The 17518-nt window shown below is 34.1% G+C and overlaps 1 protein-coding gene across 1 annotated transcript in view; it reads left to right on the top strand.

The window, feature by feature from the left end:
* LOC131848166 (tyrosine-protein kinase Src64B) overlaps positions 1-14669 on the top strand; it is a 60524-nt gene extending 45855 nt beyond the window's left edge. The window contains exons 3-7 of the mRNA XM_059197934.1: positions 3443-3577; positions 4914-5124; positions 6839-7092; positions 12439-12626; positions 13162-14669. Coding sequence (XP_059053917.1) covers positions 3443-3577; positions 4914-5124; positions 6839-7092; positions 12439-12626; positions 13162-13896 — 1523 coding nt within the window. The 3' untranslated portion in view covers positions 13897-14669. The remainder of the gene's footprint in view (positions 1-3442; positions 3578-4913; positions 5125-6838; positions 7093-12438; positions 12627-13161) is intronic.
* The last annotated feature ends 2849 nt before the right edge of the window (positions 14670-17518 follow it).

The following is a 17518-nucleotide window of genomic DNA, read 5'->3' as shown; positions in this document are numbered from 1 at the left end:
TCGTAGGCTTCTGTTGATTTTATTTCAATCATCTAAATTGCTGTATGTCCCGAAGGTGTAACGGTCGTTTGCGGTATCATCCATATTTAATGAGCCATACCCATTCACAGGACGCTATTCACTTTAATGTGATTTTAGTATTCCGCAACTAATATGTAGACTAATCATATTAAATAGTAAATAAAATTTTATCAATAAGGCGCAAGCTTCGGCAATTCCTCTCGTGAGATTTGGGATATAAGAGATAAAGAGTCAACTTCAGTGAAGAGCTTATAAATCGTCTACTTATTATGCTATTTCAAAATTGCATGTTCTCAATATATATATTTTTTTCCTTACGATTTTGAGTCAATATAGTTAGACAAATCTAATTACATGATGATACTGTAGCAGCACACATGATGAGTGTACGAGCTACCACAATGTGTAAATTTTCCAGAGTTATTATAATATTATATTATAAGTACATTATGTATAATAATATATGAGAGTTCAGATGTGATGCCTATTAGAGATCAGTGGAAGAAGAGGACATGCGCCGCCTAAATTATAGGATAAAGGCAAGGCAATGATGGCGATGATGTATAACAATGTATATAATGTATTTAATATTATCACAGTAAAATAGAAATTCAACATTTGCAATCGGTAAAAAGTATAATTCTTTATTGAAAGTTTGTTCTACAGTCAGTTCATTCAAGATCAATTGTGCTTGTCTTAAGCCACAATCTTGATTCACACAGCTTTACCATAGAGTGAGGATTACATACATAACTTCTGAGTGAAAGCTTTTCATTCCATGCTGATTCTGGTATGTTATAAACGTTGTATAGAAACACGAGAGCTATGAACAATAATGTTGATATCGCTAAGTAATGTTAACAACATTTTTCGTATTGTTTATGTTTTAGTTAATCCACACGGACATCGTGTGGATTAATCAACTGTATGACAGAACTTAATTATTTTTTATATATTGTAGTAGCTATTACTCATTATCTCTCGTGCTCTTAGCGCTTTCACTGTCGCAGCGTAGGTTGGCTAGAAGAGATATCTTTTAATGATAAGCCCAACAATTCTGTACTTAATAATGTTTAGTTCCAAGTGTATAGAAATAAATTAAATTGAAATGTTTGGATTATCTAATTAATAGATTTTCACTAAATGCATATAAAATATATAGTACATACGATACTTACATCAAAAAAATCCTGTTTCTTTGTTCCTGGTAATCTTTGAAAATGCTGAGTAATAGGTGCAATTCCATGCGGACGAAGTCGTAGCTAACTACTACTAAAGAATATATCAATATATTTAATTTAACATTGGTAAATATTCAAATTCAATTCAAGGTGCATATTTTTAGAAAGAAGACCTAAGTACACTTAGTCTCAAGATTCATTGAAAAAGGTATATCAGCTACTGGAATAGCATAGTAATCGTGGTGATAATGTGTTATATTGTGTGTTATTTTCACGGTCCATCACAATCGGTGTGCGTGCGAACATCAACTCCAGGTCGGTTAGTCACACGCATAGGAAACTGACACTGATATAGTTAATTTTCTTTAAACTTACTCTTCCCCTTCCTTTAGAACTGTAAAAAAATATAATGTTTGGTTAACTACTAGTAGTTCTTCATATTTTTCTAATCTTTGACGACCTTGCGGTCTGGTACTAAACCACACACTGCCTTACTTTGATGATTGTTTGTTTGGTTTCCACACAATATAAACTTGTGTTCACTACTCATTTCTCTGAACACAAGTTTATAAATATTATGGACATACTGTGTATGAATTTAAAAAAAAGCTAACAGTTATCTAATACCCATAGTACAAGCTCTGCTTAGTTTAAGACAGGAAGGCGTTGTGAGTTATACCAGCTTACAATATTTTTCTTCCAATTAAAAAATTAACGTATTTTCGTGGTAGGTACTTACTTTATAAAAAAAAATATTGAACCATTTAACAGGATTATTTCAGGATTTTATATCAATTGAACACATTCTATAAACGGCAAACCTTGATCATGTTATTTTAACCCACGGCGAGATTTTTTGTAACAGCGTCTAAATATCACTCATAAATATAGAATCTATATAATTGTAATTGAAAACAGCATATTTTTATATCAGTACCTAAGTCCAAATAATTTTAAGAAAGCCGTCTTTCTTCGTGTCTATAACCAAAAGTTTTATATAATTATATTTCCATATATTCTGTGAGTTCAATAGCACTTTTAAAAGACTACAACTGAGCGTTATTTATTTCCTTGAAATGAACAATGGTCTAGATATTTTCGCACGATGCTAAAAGTTGCCCTGTTAGATTCAATTTACATTGCTTCATTCCAGTTTACTCGTACAACAGTGTTTTGAGGTCATCTCCATTGTTTAGAAACCACAATTAATGTTCCAATGGTGTTAATCAATTCCAAATTTGTTGATTAAAGGTCAGTTACTTTAGCGTATGTTGAAGAAAAGTTCAATAATACATATATACGCTTAATATCTTCACAGTGTAATATACATAAACAACTAATAATAATGTTTTAGGACAATTTACACAGCGATATCTAGTCCCAAGGGAAGCAGATGTTATGAGATAACTACTATTTTTCATTTTGTAAATACATACACAGTATAGATAGAAAACACCCAAAGCGATACAAATAATCATATGTTTGAATACAAATGTTTAAGAGTGACATTCTACCATGTTGGTAGAGAGAATATCTTTCTACCAAGGTATATTATATAGTAAATAGTACTTATTTCAACTGCAGCAGGTAGTTTATATGCTATTTCGATTAAAGGGTGAGATTAGGTAGTGAAATTATAATATAAGAGGAATGACAACTTAGTCCTCCGGGATATAACGCATTAGCGAACATGATGACGTGATGTCCGTATTGCTGTCGATATATTCCTATTTTATGTATATATAAGAGATTGTTGCCAATTGCCATCAGATGGGCTGTCAGCTTGCTTGTCATTCCAATTAACATATATAAAAAAGAAAACAAGAGAAAAAAAAACAAGTAAAAGTTAATCCCATACTAAAATAATATTATTATTAATATTATAAACCTGAAAGTTAGTAAGGATGAATGGATGGATATTTGTTACTCTCCAATTCAGAAACTACTTAACAGATTCAAATTTCATTCAGTATACAGACAGATCAGTCAGATCCACAAGAATAATTAATAGATAGCCCAATTAATCATAATTAAATTTTAAATTATACAAAACAATTTTCCTTGTGAAGTGTACTTTTCAAGTTATAGTAAAAGGTCGAGGTCATTCACATTATATTCTTTACCATTTTAATCTCATTTTTCATATTCTTTTTAATTAGTAGCTACTCTTTAATTACTTTAGGTTTTTTTATGTTACTGCCACTGCCTCTTAATCTGACGGCTTATTTAAATAATTCCAGTTTACCCGGCGTACAAGAATGAAACAGGCTTCACAGCATGTCCATCGTTGGAGACGCGGTACACGGGCGAGCCGAACAACCGCGGCATGTCCCGCCCTCTAGCAGACATTGTGCGCACACGGAATCCTGGAAAATGTAAGTGATACATTAAAATAAAATTATATTACCTACTGAAATTATTACTATTTTATGCAATATCAACTAAGTACTAATGAATGGACATACACCTTTATAACATTAGTAGTCTACTGGCCCGCCTTCGCATTGTCTTAAAATATCGACCGTATGTAAGAAATTCTTTGCAATGCAATCCGATGGCTTTAACACTACAAGTGTAAATTATATCAAAACTTTTTCTGTAATAATGGAGATCATTTTGATATTCCTACTACTCACCATACCTACATTAATAGTGACTATATATTTTATTTGTATTTTTAATTTTAGTGCGGAAATATGGATGCCTGAAATGACTTGCATAGTTACATGTGCAATCACATTACGAGTTAAAGAGTTACGTAGACAGAATACATAATAGTACAGATATATGATAATATTGCATTATTGCTCATAAACTGCAATTTATAACAGTTACAAGTACAGTCACAAAGGGGTGCATTGTATCGGTTCTAAACAGAGGTTTCCTGCTCGGATATCTGATACAATGGCAGCACTGATATGTCATTACGCCATTGTTTATACAAACATATGGAGCTGGCGAGCCCGCGGCTTGTAGCGTCGTAATGATTCATAATGAATACTGTCCGACCGAATTCTTTTGGTCAGAATCGGAATAAAATTGCACTTTCGGTTTAGTTTTAGTGTCGTCAATGATTGATTTACTATCAAATAAACCTAAACCGTAACTATCCACCTACACTATAATATTTGTGAATTTACCATTAATTTTGTTAGTAGGCTATAACGACAACAGATTACCAAATAAAATAAAAGAGTTAACGAAAAGAATTTAATAACAAATATATTTTAATTTGTGCATTTTAGCATTTTCATAATGTGACTGAGTACAAAATGGTTTATATTACAAATGAGTAGAATAACTATTATACTATTTGTATTTGTATATAGGTATGCTTAATAAATTGTAAGTATGTCTTAAAAAATATATCAAATTGCCTTTGTATGACGAGCGACATGTTCTAAATTACTATTAAAGTCAAAAATTTGTTGGCCGATATTAAAAATTCTTTGACATATGGGCAGCTGCGTTATCGTGCATACATATGGTGCATTACGTTACGTTAACGGTATACGCTGCCGGGGCATTAGTGGAAAGACGAAAAGATGAGGCATGCTCGTATAAAGAACACAATATACCATACGTTGCTAGAAATAGGGTAATTAATCCCCATTAATAACAACCCCCGCCCCCTCCTATCATGGGCTTTAATTGTAGTCGTCGCCGCAATATAGCTAGTTGTTTTAATGTAGCCAATAATTTAATTAACAGGCATAACGAACGGTGGGAGGCGCATCGTGAAGGCACTATGTGCTTACACTGCACGTGCGGATTCCGACATATCGTTCCGGAAAGGTGATCGCATGGAAGTTCTCAGCGACGCCGAGCCCGACTGGTGGAGGGTGCTGCATCTGACCACGAGGAGGGAGGGGCTAGTTCCAGTCAACTTTGTGGCCGAAGAGAGCTCGGTCGAGTGTGAGGAGTGAGTAATCTGCGGTTATTTATTTAATTGTAATAGCAAACACACTAACGTCCTACAAAATAGAATGTGTCAATATATGTGTAATAACCATTAACCATATATATGAATAGAACAAATGTAAACATAAAGTTACCATCAATGTCATTGTCAAGTTAATAAAGTAACATACGTAGATTAGGTGGGGTCGGTTTTCGGGATGCAAAGTAACGATGGATTCAATTTAACATCGTAAGTTCTGATTCAAACAGATCTAATTCCCCTCCTTTATTAGTATTTGCAATTCGGCATTGCGGTGAACATTTGTCATGTCTTCATTGTGCTGAGAATATTACTACAATGCGACTTTCTGGGGCGGAAGGGGATTATGAAGGGGAAGTAATGTGGACTCAAGACCCCATTACTAGCAATGTACCATGTCGGGTTGACCTCCACGCGGTCCCCCTGGAAACTGAAAAACTGGGTAAATTCCTGGTGTATTTGTCGCGATGGCCTAACTGACCTGACTTCATGTTCATCTTATCATCCTCGGCTACTTTCTGCGACTAGAGGATATGCTTTTAAATAAATTTTTAAGAAATTGTCTGTCACATGAAAACAACCCACAAAAGATGACGGTGCCGAGAGACTTCTACTAGCAACAGTGATATGTACCTCCTTTATGCTCATAAAGTCTTATTTGAGTATAAGGCCTTATCAACAATCGCTTCTGGTTTACCCCATATGGTATTACCTACAGTCGCGTGAGCGTATACTGTTTGTATATTAAAATATAATGGCATTTCTCCCCACGCCAGCCTGTCTTTATTAGTTCGTCTGGTCGATGTTCCATATCAGTGAACACAATCAAAGTATAAGATTAGGGCTTTTATACGTCGCTTCCGGTTCACAAATTAATTATGCATAACTATGCAGATTCATAGAACTTCGTTGGTGTAATATAATGAAATTATGTATATTTTATTTTAAGACTAAGCTATTAGTGCCCCACCGACTGTAAGATTTAAAAATGGAATCATTCTATTCTGGAGGATTTTAATTTATTATAATTTGTGAATTTCGACAATTTATAATCAATGTTACATTTCTCTAATAAATAATATTTATAATGAATAAATTCAATAAAACCCGACATTTACAATTTTGAAAAGGGTGTGTAAGCAACTAAATCAGTGAAAGTCAGGACGGTCCCGCTTTAAACAAATTTATACCCAATTTGTTTCGGGATTTACTCAATCAACAAAATATATTTGAATACTTGAATATAATTTCAGTACAGAACTAATGGACTTTAATCGAGAATATTTACACCTCGATGCCCAAAATGTTTCAAACATTTTCTTTCATAGAAACAGATCAAACAAAGGGTTATCCGTGCTTAAGTGTTGGGTCAATATATACGGCAATTTTTATGGATATCTATAGAGTATGTTATTATGGACACCAGGTTACTAGATTTTCATGAAGTTCTCAACAATACGTTCCTGACCAATATCTTGGTAGCCTATAAAAAACCTAACAATTATATATGACAATTCGTAAAAATTTGGTTCCCACTCTTTTCACAATTTTTTTTATCTAAATACGTCTAATAACTGCAAACAGCATTTTTATAAAGTAATAATGTAGTTGTTCAAGATCCAAATATATATATTTGGGTTAAAATAAATGTTGTAATTCTTAGTCTAATCGGTGAGTTTCTGCTATTTTGTTACAGTTGGTTCTTCCCGCACGTTTCAAGGAAGGAGGCCGACAAGTTGCTGTTAGCCGAGAGCAACCCTCGGGGAACGTTCCTCGTAAGGCCAGCGGAGCACAATCCTCACGGATTTAGCTTGAGTGTCAAAGACTGGGAGGAAGGCAGAGGATATCATGTAAAGCATTACAAAATCAAGCCGCTCGACAACGGAGGATTTTATATAGCAACTAATCAGACGTTCCCAAGTTTGCCGGCTCTAGTCATGTCTTATACAAGTAAGTTTCGTTATTGTATTTGTAGAAACGATTAATTAATAAACGCGCAATAGTTGTTCATTCACGTGTTTTTCATTTAATGACACAGACATCTACATAAGTACAGCATGTTATTTACATTGTGAGTTTGAAAACTTAAAATAAAGAAATGCAGGTGACTTTCTTGCCAGTTCTTCTCAATTAAATCTGTATACTGAACTGGACGGTAGGGAAACAAATATTAATACAAAAAACTAGACGTTCATAAGCGCCAAAAATGTTTTTTGATTTAATTTAAAAGAGATCATTAATTACTTTGTACGAGAGAATCCGAACAGACAAACCCGACAGTTTCGAGCTGTTGTATAACAATAATTGTGTGTGTCTTTTATTGTCACCCTCAATATAACTTTTTATCAAAAAAGTCAAATATGTAGGGTACTAAAATATAATCATTCCATGTAAGCCTCAATACAAGCAGTCATATTAAAAAACATGTTTCTAAAATATAAAGGTGTTTTAATCCATAATATTGGCGACGAGTGATAAATTTATAGTGATAATAAATGTACAAACATGCAAGCAATTAAATTCCACGAGTACCGACCCGGGAATGAAGATTTTAGTTACTACATAGATAGGCTAAATTATTGTTTTGTGGCAAATGGAATTTGCGACGATAATGTGAAACTTGCTAATTTCTATACAATTTGTGGCTCTGAGGTGTTTGAAACGGTGCTAGCTTTGATAATACTATGTAGGCTAAATTATTGTTTTGTGGCAAATGGAATTTGCGACGATAATGTGAAACTTGCTAATTTCTATACAATTTGTGGCTCTGAGGTGTTTGAAACGGTGCTAGCTTTGATAATACCAAGAAAATCACATGAAGTCAGTTTTAACTATGTGGTTGATTTATTGACAAAACATTATACACCTAAATCTAATGAAATCACCATGTCCTACAAATTTTACAACCGCAACCAAAGGGAAGGCGAAAAGGCGCTCGATTACTTAACAGAATTGAGGAAAATAGCTGCACATTGTAACTTTAGTAATTTGGAACGAAATCTTCGCGATCGTTTAGTATGTGGGATGCAAGATGAGAAATTGAAATTTGAGTTACTGAAACGAGACAACTTAACATACAAGGAAGTGGTGGATTGTCTAACAGCAGCAGAAACAGCACATCGTGACGTCACAATGATGCGTGCAGTGCAGCCGACCCCAAGTACATCCAGTTCAACATTTGAACCAATGGATATTGGTGCCATACGTGACAAAAATACCACCAATAATAGATATAGATTCTGTTATCGATGTGGTGATAAACATAGTGGTACATGTCGACATGTGAACTCTAAATGCAATTTTTGTCAAAAAATTGGGCATTTAGAGAAAATTTGTACACAGAAACGTAAAAATCAGAATATCCGTTACACAACTGAGGAAGATTCGAATATTCAGAATAATGATTCACTTAACGGTATATATTGTGTGAATGATATAAACAATCTACAGAGAATACCGCCTATACAGGTTGATGTCTTATTGAATGGTTGCGAGACAAAAATGGAAATAGATTCGGGGGCATCATATTCAATAATAAATGTAAATACATTTGAAAAATTGCCTAAATACTTAAGGAATAAGTTACAACCAATGATTCTACGGTTATCAACATGGACAAATACATCACTGCACTTACTAGGACAATTAGATGTTGATGTGACATATAATAATAAGCAATGTCCATTAACAGTTATTGTTGCTAAAGGAAAAGGCCCTAATTTGTTGGGTCGGAACTGGTTTCAACCTCTAAATATTTCTATAAATAATATAAATTTAATAGAGCATGAGGGCATACAGTGTGAAGACTTACTAAATAAATATAAAAATATTTTTTCACATGGCTTAGGTACTTACAAAGGAGAGCCTGTAGCAATACATTTAGTCCCAGGAGCTGTCCCTAAATTTATAAAGGCGAGACCAGTACCATATGCTCTGAAAGATCGCGTAGAACAAGAGATAGACAATTTGGTCAAAGACGGTGTATTGAAACCCATACCGTATTCAGAATGGGCAACTCCCGTAGTACCCATTGTAAAAAAAGATGGCAGCATTAGATTGTGTGGTGATTACCGAAGCACAGTGAATCAAGCTACAGAATCGGATACATACCCGATGCCGACTGCTAATGAAATTTTTGCGCTCCTGGCAGGAGGACGATTTTTTACAACTTTGGACCTGGATCGAGCGTACACACAGGTGCCAGTTGATGAACAGACATCAAAACTACTGACATTAAATACAACCAAAGGTCTGTTTTCAGTACATAGACTAGCATTTGGTGTTAAAGCCAGCCCAGGTATTTTCCAGCGAGCAATGACAGCATTACTTGCAGATGTCCCAGGAGTTGCTGTTCTGCTCGATGACATTATTATTACTGGTCATACACTAGAGGAAATGAAAACTCGACTGAATATAGTTCTGCAACGTTTAACAAACAAGGGACTAAAGCTTAATCAAAACAAGTGTAAGTTTGCAAAGACGCAAGTTGAATTCTTGGGATTTCTAATAGATGCCGAGGGTATACACCCTGCAAAAAGTAAAATTAATGCAATAATAAACACGCCACCTCCAAGGAATGTTCAGCAACTTCAAGCATTCCTTGGATTATATAATTTTTATGAACGCTTTGTACCTCACAAGGCAACAGTTTTGGAGCCACTACATAGATTGTTGGACCAAAAGCAGGATTGGAAATGGAGTAAAGAGGAACAACAATCTTTTAATACCGCAAAAAGTCTACTTGCAAATGATGTCTGTCTTACACACTATGACACAAAGAAGAAACTGATTTTAACTTGTGATTCATCAGACTATGGGGTAGGAGCCGTTCTGGCACATATTATGGATAATGGTGATGAGAAACCAATAGCTATGGGATCAAGAACACTACACCCACATGAAAGACGATATTCTCAATTAGATAAAGAGGCCACGGCAATTCTGTTTGGGATTAAAAAATTCAACAATTATTTGATGGGTCGTCGATTTACAATTATAACGGACCATAAACCGCTTCTGGGAATATTTGGGACTAAGAAGAAGATACCAGATATTCTTTCACCACGATTGACTCGTATATGTTTGACCTTAGCAGCACATGATTACGAAATTGAATATAAACGTGGTAAGGAAATTAGTAATGCTGATGGACTTAGCCGCTGGCCAATGCCAGTATCATCTCAAGATATTGATACTCCAGGGGAGGTTCTCTTAATAGCAGAAACACCACATGACTTGCCATTTGGTCCAAAAGACATTGAAAGAGCAACTTCTGGAGATCCAACTCTCCATAGAGTAAAATGGTTCATTTTGAAAGGGTGGCCAGCCCGAATTACAGATAAAGAGTTACATACATATTGGTTACATCGCTTGGAGTTGAGTATACAAGATGGCTGTATTTTACTGGGAAGTCGTGTGGTATTACCAAATAAACTTAGAGAGGACATGTTAAAACTATTACACCAAACTCATAATGGTATAGTACATACTAAAGCTCTGGCTAGGAGTTATGTATGGTGGCCACAAATGGACAGAGATATAGAGAAGATGATCAGCAACTGCCATTCCTGTTTAGAAAATAGAAATATGCCAACAAGATCATCACATGAATGGATTATGCCTGCTAGACCATGGTCCCGTATTCATGTTGATTTTGCAGGACCTTTTCAAAATAAAATATTTTTGATAGTAGTAGACTCATATTCAAAATGGCCTGAGGTTCACATTGTAAATTCTATGGCATCTAGCATTGTTATCAAACATTTACGATATATCTTTGCGCAACACGGGCTTTGTGAAACATTGGTATCAGATAATGGTACATCCTTCGTGTCAAAGGATTTTGAGGACTTTTTAGTGGCTAACAAAATAAAACATATTAGGACAGCGCCATATCATCCCGCCACCAACGGGCAGGCCGAGAGAATGGTTCAAACTTTAAAAAATAAACTAAAAAAGATGACAGATGTACCTTGGGAAGTAAAATTACCAAGAATTTTGCTGACATTACGTAGTACGCCTTGCACATCAACTAAGAGAAGTCCAGCCGAATTATTGATGAATAGACAGCTGCGGACTTTATTAGACACTGTTCACCCAAATATCAATTATTACAGAAAGACAGAAAATCAGATTATACATAATGCAAATAGGAAGAATCGTGAAACTCAAGTTGGAAAGAAAGTAATGTACAGGAACTATGCAGAAGGAGAAAAGTGGAAATCTGGAACAATAATAGGGAAGGAGGGTCCTTCTAGCTATAGAATAGAAACAGAAAATGGAGAGTGTATGCATAGACACATAGATCAATTGGTAACACTTAAGGACACAGAGACAGAAGAGTTAAGAACACAGGAGACAGAAAGTGAAATACAAGAACAGGATGCAGAAGTGGAGCAGGAATTGACAAATGAAAACTTAGGTGAAGATCAGACATGGGAAACAGTGCAGGAGCAAGATATAATTGAGATACCCAGTTGTGACCAATGGGCGGACATGCTGGGAATACCATCAACATCAAATGTGGGAAAGATAAGAAACAAACCCAAAGGACATTCTAAACTCCCTTATGATAGATTGTAAATAGGATAACCATATATTGTTGATTTTTTTCAAGAGTTTGTTAATATTAGTGTTAAGCTTGAGGGAAAGGTATGTTGTATAACAATAATTGTGTGTGTCTTTTATTGTCACCCTCAATATAACTTTTTATCAAAAAAGTCAAATATGTAGGGTACTAAAATATAATCATTCCATGTAAGCCTCAATACAAGCAGTCATATTAAAAAACATGTTTCTAAAATATAAATGTGTTTTAATCCATAATACGAGCAAGGCAACTTCGTGCTCTTGAACTATCGTAATCCTATTACTGCAGCAAGCCCTTACCTATTGGTCTGTCAATTTATCATCACTGCCCAAAGAGACTACTGTTTGAACACAAGACGCTGTTCCCGCTAGCGGGCTTTTATTCTTCATCTCTGTCTATTTTATTTTTCCAACCCTGGGTGGGTTTCACCACATTTATCTGAAGGTCGAGTACGACGGCCTAATCCGTGTTTCAACTGCCTAGTGGTAAACTGCAAAAATACCCGTTGAAACTGCAAAAATATTATTTGCTAGCTACAAATTTCAAATGTGAATTGTGTACCTAAGTGCCTATTCCATGGTCCTACAATATAAATAACTAGCAATTTACATAACATCTATTTTATTATTACCTATATGTTATTCTGATATATTAGATAAGCTATATTACATGAAAGTTTATTCCATGTTTAATTTTGCACATTCTAGAGAATGCGTTAGGACTGTGCCATGTGCTAGCGCGGCCGTGTCCAAAGCCCGAGCCCCAGATGTGGGACCTTGGTCCAGAGTTGCGCGACAAGTGGGAGATCCCCCGGAGCGAAATACAATTGCTCAGAAAACTAGGACAAGGCAACTTCGGGGAGGTGTATTATGGCAAATGGCGGAATACTATAGAGGTCAGTGTATTTTCAAGTTGTAATATTAGTAGTAAGCGCAGCTGGGATTATGAATGATTTGATTGTTTTACGGTTAAATATAACGGTAAAATAAATAGTTTAGGTATAGATAATCATAAAGAGGATATTTTCAATTAATAATTAAAGAAGAAACATGATATAGATAGACATAGAAAAATTGACCAATCATCCAATTTTCTATTAATGCTATTATAATATTGAAGTTTCTCTCTAGATATAAATCAGTTATTTTTCATTGAAATACTCATATAAAGACCTTTATGCTATGACGGTGTAGTAAACACAGCCCATACACATTTTGACGATAACATGTAATTTAGTTTTATAAGTTCAACAACATGCTTTCAAAGTGTTACATTACATGCTTTTAAAATATATAACTATCTGTGTTTCAAAGAAGTAAAACATCACATTACAATCTAATTTTGATAAATATAAACTATGAATAAAATTTCAACGAATCAAATACTTAATCGTATTTCACTGTAATGTAATTATAATTTTGTCATTGCAGGTTGCCGTAAAAACGCTTAGAGAAGGTACTATGTCTACTCAGGCATTCCTCCAAGAAGCAGCAATCATGAAGAAGTTTAGGCATAAGCGACTTGTCGCCCTTTACGCGGTGTGCTCTCAACAAGAGCCCGTGTATATTGTCCAAGAATATATGAGCAAAGGCTCTCTATTAGAGTTCCTTCGAAACGGCGAAGGAAAGTTCCTTCAATTCGAAGACCTAATATACGTCGCAGCACAAGTGGCCTCGGGTATGGAATATCTCGAATCAAAGTTGTTAATACATAGAGACTTAGCTGCTAGGAATGTGTTAATAGGTGAAAATAACGTAGCAAAAATATGTGACTTTGGACTTGCTAGAGTGATTGAAGACAACGAATACTGCCCCAAGCAGGGTTCAAGGTTCCCTGTGAAATGGACAGCCCCTGAGGCTATTATATACGGCAGGTTTTCTATTAAAAGTGACGTCTGGTCGTATGGTATTCTACTCATGGAATTGTTCACTTACGGACAGATTCCATACCCAGGCCTTCACGGTAAAGACGTTATAGAGCAAGTGGAAAGAGGTTATAGGATGCCAAAGCCAGTTGGACATTATTTACCTGATGATATCTATAGACTGATGCTGCAGTGTTGGGACGCGACACCCGAGAAGCGACCGACTTTCGAATTCCTGAATCACTATTTCGAATCGTTCACAGTGACCAGTGAGATACCGTACAGAGAAGTGCAAGACTAGTGCTGTGATATAGTGAAATAGTTATTTTGTAATTGATAAAAGACAATGTACCTCCCCTATAGTTAATACGGGAATTGTAACGCCGGTGTGGATAGTACATATTACATTTTATGACCAGGAAAATAAATTTAACGTTAAATATATTTCAGACCAATATGTCGATGATTAGGGACATATAAGTCTGTTAGTTAATTAAATTATCATTAAGTAGAAAATTTAATTTCCTGTTCATGACCTTGCAAATTATACAGCAGCAGTTTCGAGTTACCATTTAGGTAAATAGTGTATATATCTATATACAGGTTGAGACGGAAAGTATGTAATAATCTGGAATCTAACCACAGTCCTAATGGAAATAACAGCAGCGCTCAAGAATGTCATATTAGATTTAAAAAAAGATCGTAGATAGTAAAGTTACCATATTTTTTAAACTCAACAGTGTGAAATAAATCAAGCCCATTATTAGATTGGGTCAGTTAGGTGATTGTAGTAAGATTTCGAAAAGGTTTGAGTCTTAGCTTAGTAGATACAGCCATCAAATTAGCCCTGTATATAGGTATAATCTATCTCGATGCTACATACACTGCCAAAACTGTAATGGCTACTTCACACACCCTTACAATTCCATTTCATGTTTAGTATTTTTATACTGGAAGCATTACTTATTAAAACAATACAGGAACGCGTGAGCTTGTCATTTATTGGTCGTCGGCTTCTAATTTCTGATTTATAGATTGTTGAAATTATTGTAGTGTCTAAGTCTGACATTGAAACAGATGCGAACATACCGCATAATTCCACTAAAGCGTATTTTTAAGTATTTATAGTCTTATGCAATTTTCACTGATTATTTTCTTATTTATTAGCCTCTTTAGCTTAAGCACACGTAGGTTATTATTTTGCATTTTGTACAAAACAAATTGTTCACTATAATATAAGCAATAAGGTTTAAAATCTAAAATTTACACGATATTTTCATATTCTAAAATGAAATGTGATATTTTTTCATCACTTATGGGCCACTGATATGTATAAAAAAGAACTCCGATTATGCTCCACTATAATTATGATGATGTAATTAAAAAATTATAGAAAACATTGTATAAAAATAATTGTTTATTTGCTCACACTATGCACGATTTGTATCAAACGCGTGCATTAGAGCAAATTTTGTATTGTGTTTGAATACAAATTAATAATTTATATTATTATTTACTAATTTACAGTGTGACTGAATATCTTCAATATTTTTATAAAACCGAATGTCGAATTTAACTGCCGCATTGCAATCGAACGGCTGCCGGGCCTTCGGTAAACGGTAAGGCTGACTGTCAATTCCTAAGAAAAATAATTTCTATTTGTAAAGCCAATACCTAAGTTCCATAGGGAAATATAACGTTTAATTTTTCTTCAGAGGCACTCAACTTATAGCAAAATATTCGTGCATCCATCGTTTGATACATATCGTGCATACAATTCCTATTTCATTTTGCGTACCTATATTTGATTAATCAATTTCCTTAAATAAAAGCTAGGCCCCTTTGCAACGCTGTTCGCCTGGTGTCATATCTAAATATACACATGCAAAAAACATTATTGTAAATTATTATCAATTTTCAATATTATTATTATTATTATAGTTTTCTTATTTTTATATGACAAAAACATGAATTGGATAAAACAATCATTTACAATTATTGTTATTGATTTACAAAATACGATAAAAATGCTAACTGCAAAGGGACCCACTGCCCTCATGTAAAAAGACAAATAAACTAGCTTTAGGACTGTATACCAAAGAGTTATTTGTAAATTATAGTGAACGACGGACGTAGACGGAGCATATTTAATTTTTAGTATAGATCTTGTGACCTGTATAATATTAATTTGACCAATATCCTCTTTCGTGCGTATGGCTATACTGTATTAGACACTATTGTTATTATAATTGAAATCTAATATAGACTGATTATTGAAGCTCGTTATTTGTAATTACTATACCCGCTCCGTTTTTATTTACTTTTCTTAATCTGAAGACAATATTAGTATCTCTTTTTAAAAGTTAGTCACTTATAAATAAATGAGAGATAATTATATTACTCTACTATAAAAAGCAAGCATTTAAAACATTAATGTTATCAGAGTAATGTCGTAAAAGAAAAGTAAAGAAAAACATAACTACCTACTTCTAAGTTTTGTAATTATCAGATATAATAGTATTGTTGCCAAGTCTTAAAGGCGTAACTATGCTGTCATTTCCAATGATTACAGTTCTTGCACGAATATATTGTTACTGATAACATAGACCAGGGGAGACGAGGAGGATGTTTTTATTAGATGAATATCAAATGGTGCATCTGCCGACTGTTGCGGCCAAAGGCTGACATAAACAGTACGAATATAAATTCAAGTTAGTTAGCCCATCTCGACGTATTTACATGGATTAACCACAATTATTTCCAGGGCTGCCATTATTGAGAATAAATACACCGCCCCTCCGTAGTGCCGCAGTTGTAGTTAAAATTCATTTTGGCTAAGTAATTAGGATTTCCTGAATTCTTAATTTTTAGCCTACCAATAGACTGTTACACTTTAGGTGTCTTCCAAGGCACGCTATTATGCCCTCTTTTGCAATAAATACTCTTTATAGAAAATGTATTAAATGTAGCGGTTTCGAGCTTTCCGGATAGTACATACAATTTCGCGGCCCCGATGGTCCAGCGGTTTAGCACACCGACTTACTTCCGATGTTCCCGGGTTAGATTCCTCGCACAGTACAAACATTTGTATTCATGAGTACCTATGATTGTTTGTAAAGGCGTGAGTTTTCTATGTATATTTATTATGTATTTACAAAAAAATCTATGTATTTATATCAGTCATCTAGTACCCATTACACAAGTTCTGCTTAGCTTGTGACTAGGCGCTGTATGAATTATCCAGAAATCTATTATTATTATATTAATTGTATTAAAAAAATTGCCTATGTACCTATACATAGGTTATTCTTATTAGCCGCTTTTACAGTTTTATTCACATCCTTAATACCTTTTGATGAATGGTTAGTCAAACCCTGTTTTTATGCAAGACCTGTACTCATTTAATATATTAAAAGCCTACATTGACATTATTTTAATGCCTAAAAGTATTAATACTTTAACTATGCTTTAATCTCTTACTCATTTTTCGTCCTAGATAATGTATAAAGCCAATGAAAATAGTGTCTTAAACAACATTCCAAATATTCAAACACGTTAAATTTGGACACTTTTGTATTGAAAAATGAATTAGATTTTTAAGATTTTGTACATACAATGAAATAAATGTCATTGATATAAATAAAGTTTTTTATTTACATTTCAATAACAAAATTTTACTCATGCTTATTGTTGTTAAATAAAAATAAACATAAATATCTATATAATTTTATAGAGTTTTAAACAATAAAAATATGCCAAACAATAGAAACAGTAGTCAACATGGTAACAGCCATTAATTTTATTTGTTAAAAACAAGTTTAAAAGTAAACAATAAAAATGCATTGCACAGTGGTAATTTGAAAAAAATAATGTAAAATGTTTTTACCCTGCATTTGAGGAAATTCTCGCATACACATTTAAAT

This window comes from Achroia grisella, unplaced genomic scaffold (genome assembly GCF_030625045.1).
Source record: "Achroia grisella isolate CSIRO2021 unplaced genomic scaffold, CSIRO_AGI_Agris_v1 utg546, whole genome shotgun sequence".
Lineage (NCBI taxonomy): Eukaryota > Metazoa > Arthropoda > Insecta > Lepidoptera > Pyralidae > Achroia > Achroia grisella.
The sequence above is the reverse complement of the archived record's forward strand: the minus strand, read 5'-3'. Positions and strand labels throughout refer to the sequence as shown.